The 3,772-nt window shown below is 44.0% G+C and overlaps 1 protein-coding gene across 1 annotated transcript in view; it reads right to left on the reverse strand.

The window, feature by feature from the left end:
- Positions 1-2,121: 2,121 nt before the first annotated feature.
- Positions 2,122-3,772, reverse strand: part of LOC109300850 (MARVEL domain-containing protein 3-like) — a 36,479-nt gene continuing 34,828 nt past the window's right edge. Inside the window, exon 5 of the mRNA XM_019521706.1 lies at positions 2,122-3,772. Within this exon, the coding sequence (XP_019377251.1) occupies positions 3,610-3,772 (163 nt within the window). The 3' untranslated portion in view covers positions 2,122-3,609.

Here is a 3,772-nt window from a genome sequence, read left to right on the forward strand (position 1 = left end):
ATAAAGGCCACTAATTGATTGAGAGCAGGTTCAGGCTTGATATCAGGAGGCATTACTTTATGGTTAGGGCTGCCAGGCTCTGGAATGGGCTCCCAAGGGAGGTGGTGCTTTCCCCTACCTTGGGGGTCTTCAAGAGGAGGTTGAATAGATATCTGGCTGGGGTATTATGATCCCGGCACTTGTTCCTGCCCAGGGCAGGGGATGGGACTTGATAATCTGTTCAGGTCCCTTCTGACCCTAGAAACTATGAAACTATCTAAGGGTAGGTATTTGCAATGTGAATGAAATACATATTTATGACTGATCTACAGATACAATCCAACATACTTTCTCAAGTAATGATGGAAAGTGGAATGCAGCTAAGCTTGGAGTTTGATTTCCAGTGTTACAAGCATACTGGATCAGACCACAGAAAAGGCATAGCAGGGCAGCTCCATGCCTGAGGTAGCCCCACACGCAGAGCAGTGTTGGCTGTTGCTGCTGCTGTGGCAGCAGCGGCTTTTGCGCTCCCTCCACAAAGGAGGTCCCTCTTAGTTATGTTACCAGACCACAGGTCTGTCTAGCCCAGTATCCCATATTAGGTGTTACAAGGAGGATTCATGTGATACGATATCTGGATTTCAAAAAAGCTTGTGGCGAGGTCCTTCACCAAAGGCTTTAAAAAAAGCAAAACCCTGAGTTGTCAGGGGATTGGAATGTAATTCCTTTTGTGGATTAAAAGATAGGAAACAAAGAGTAGCACTAAGTGATTATTTTTCAGGATGGAGAAAGATCAGTCGTGAAGTCCCACAGTGATCTGTGCTGGGGCTGATTTTATTCAATATTTCCATAAATGACCTGGAAAAGGGAGTGTCCAGGAAAGAGAAAAGTTTGCAAATGATTCTCTCAATTATTCTGAATAGTCATATACCAAACTGATGGTGCATAGCTGCAGAAAGATCTCTCAAATCTCAGTGAAGGGGCAAAAAGTGGAAAATAAAATTCCGTGTTGACAAGTACAAGGTAATGCATCTGAGAAAAACTAACCTCAACTACATGCTCATAATGCTAGGCTCCAAAGTAGCTGTTGCCATTCAGGAAAAAGTCCATGGATTCATTGCAGATCGCTTTCTAAAACAGCAACCAAATCAATAAAATGTTTGGCATCAAGAAGGGAATTGGAGGGAAAAAAAGCAAAATATCTATGATGCCACTGTGTAAATCCATGGTATGCCCTTGCCCATATTTTGAGTGTGGCATTCAGTTCTGGGTCTCTATCTTAAAAAAGGCATAGTGGAATTAGAAAAGGTACAGAAAAGGGCAACAAAAATGATCAGGTATATGGAGCAGATGCCACTACAGGAGCAACTGAGAAGACTGGGGCTTCAGTTTGGAAAGGAAAAAGGCTGAGTGGTAAGGATAAGCAAGGGATAAGTCACTAATGACTCTCACTGTAAATCATCTCCTACTTGCCACGTTAGTCATCAACAACATACTGAGCTAGATGGACCATTGGTCTGATCCAGTATGACACTTCTTACCTTTCTCATGTTCACAGAGCGCATGCTAAGGGCAAGAGTGTTTATGGAGGGCCTGTCCAGACTAATCTGTTCCCTGCTCCACTTCCCTTCCAGCTTAGAGAGGTACTGGAATCACCTCCCCCTGTCTTCCAAGAATCAGCCAGGGCAGGAATGACCGTGTGCTGCTCAGACATAGGGGCCGAGCAGGCAGCTTCTCACCAAGTAGTGTATCTGGAGGGAAGGGGAATGAGCAGAGTTGTGCCTCCCCTCTGTCCTAAGGAGTGTTTGCCACTCAGGCACAGCACTGGGCCCCTTGGCATATCTGGGCAGGGAGGGGGAGTGAAATGGTCACTAAGGGCTGCTTTGAAGGAGCCGGTGCCATGGGGGTGCTGCTCCTTGTGTAGCAGGCCTGTCCCCTCAGTGGCAGCTATGGCTTGAGTGCAGAGACCATGGGCAGGCAAGAGACTCTGTCCCCTCTGCCCCTGTCCCTCCCACTCTCCCTTCCCCCTACCTCCGGGTGCTGAAGGAGCTTGGGTGCCTGTGTATGAGGGTATAGAGTTTTAGTTAAACATCTCTCCATTGCTTTGAACATAAAGCATTGCAGTGCATAAATGCTAAATATTATTGCAATGGTTTGTGCAAGTATCTACAGAATCAGGACATTAATATTGTTTTAATACACTGTTTTGATTATATAGCAAGCATAATCATGCTTAATGGAATTGGCATGCATATAATAAATCTACCCTAATATAAAAAGAGACCTCCTCTGGATTATGATTCTCAGCCAGGCAAATCTGAAAGAGGACTGCCAGAGTTATAATTGCTTCTTCCCTTCTGCACAAGCTGACAAATCTTGATGTGGTTAAGCACCGGTCTTATGTTCTTGCTCATCTTTGATGTACAGTGGTTTGTGTGCTCTGCTTCAAACAGAGGATTCTTGAAAGATGCTACTGTAAATGAGTTTCTTGACCCAGGGAGAGCCTGACTGCTGTTATTCATCAGTTATTTTTATGTTGGAAGATGTGCTCATGTTTATCATTCTCTTAGGGTAACTAATTACATAGAAAAACTGTGCTTAATGTTCAAAGGCAGCCAGTATGGTCTAGTGTGAGGACTTGCTCCCAAGCAGTCATGGGTTTAAGAGTAATGTCTGTATCCCTGGGGTTAGAAGTTTGCAAACTACCTCTTTTTTCAGGTGAACACTCTCAGTTTCTAAAAATTCATAGCAACTGACATAGATTCAGAGATGGGTCTAAAATCAGGAGAGGATAAGAAGTTGACCAACCCATCACTTCTGCTACTGTCTGCAGAATTCCTCAGAGAACAGCACAATCTGGGTGTCTAAACGTGGACGTCTCACTTAGGAGTTGAACCTTTCTGAGATTGCTAGTCGTGACACCAGCCCAAGCAAAGTAGATCAGAGTTATAGCTTAGGACCTAATTCAAGACAAAAGCTTAACTTTGAGGGTGCCCACTGATGTTAATAGGGCTGTTCAACAATTTAAAAATGGGTCTGTGCTAAAGAACCTTCCTGAATAGCATCCTAAACCCATTCATTGGAGTTGAGAGTGTGTTGGTTAACTTCTTACATGAACCTGTAAGAAGTTATTGGCAGAAAGGAGAACGTGTTACCCCTCCCTCCATATTTCTAGTATGGGTTTAATCTATTCTTGAGAACTTTTTATTTTTTAGAAATGTTCCATAATTTTTTTTCCAATAGCGCAATGATGCTGAAAGCTCATGTGTTAACAAACCCTAGTGAGTGGTGTTCCCTAGTGAGCCAATTAGACTTGCTCTGAGCAAATCTAAACCGTTGGCACCAAATTTAGATTATAAATGATAAAGACCCTGGCTGAGGTGACTGAAAAAAACCAAAACATACTGTCAGAGTATTGATTTTTATTACATGATGGGGACTTAGCCTATATGAAAATGCAGTAAGATTATTTGATACATGCTTAGACAATGGTTAATATGGTACTGCGGCTCCATTTAAAAACTACATGCAAAATCCAGTCCCTCCCTGGGGTTTCTGGTCTTGCTGCATGCTCAGTTCTGTGGTACAGTCTACACCAACGTTGCCACTGCCTGCATGCTGCGGGTGCTTTCAGGGCTTCTGTTGGCTTTGTAGTGGCCTTTCTCTCTGTAGCTGCTCTCTGGGCTGTACTGAGGCTGTGTCTGGTGCCTCCGGAAGTTTCTCACGGTCCGAATGGTGCGAGCGCAGATGACGGAGCTTGGGAAGTACAAACAGGCAGCCACAATACCAAAGA

This window comes from Gavialis gangeticus, unplaced genomic scaffold, assembly GCF_001723915.1.
Source record: "Gavialis gangeticus isolate Ggan-Ray unplaced genomic scaffold, GavGan_comp1, whole genome shotgun sequence".
Taxonomy (NCBI): Eukaryota; Metazoa; Chordata; order Crocodylia; family Gavialidae; genus Gavialis; species Gavialis gangeticus.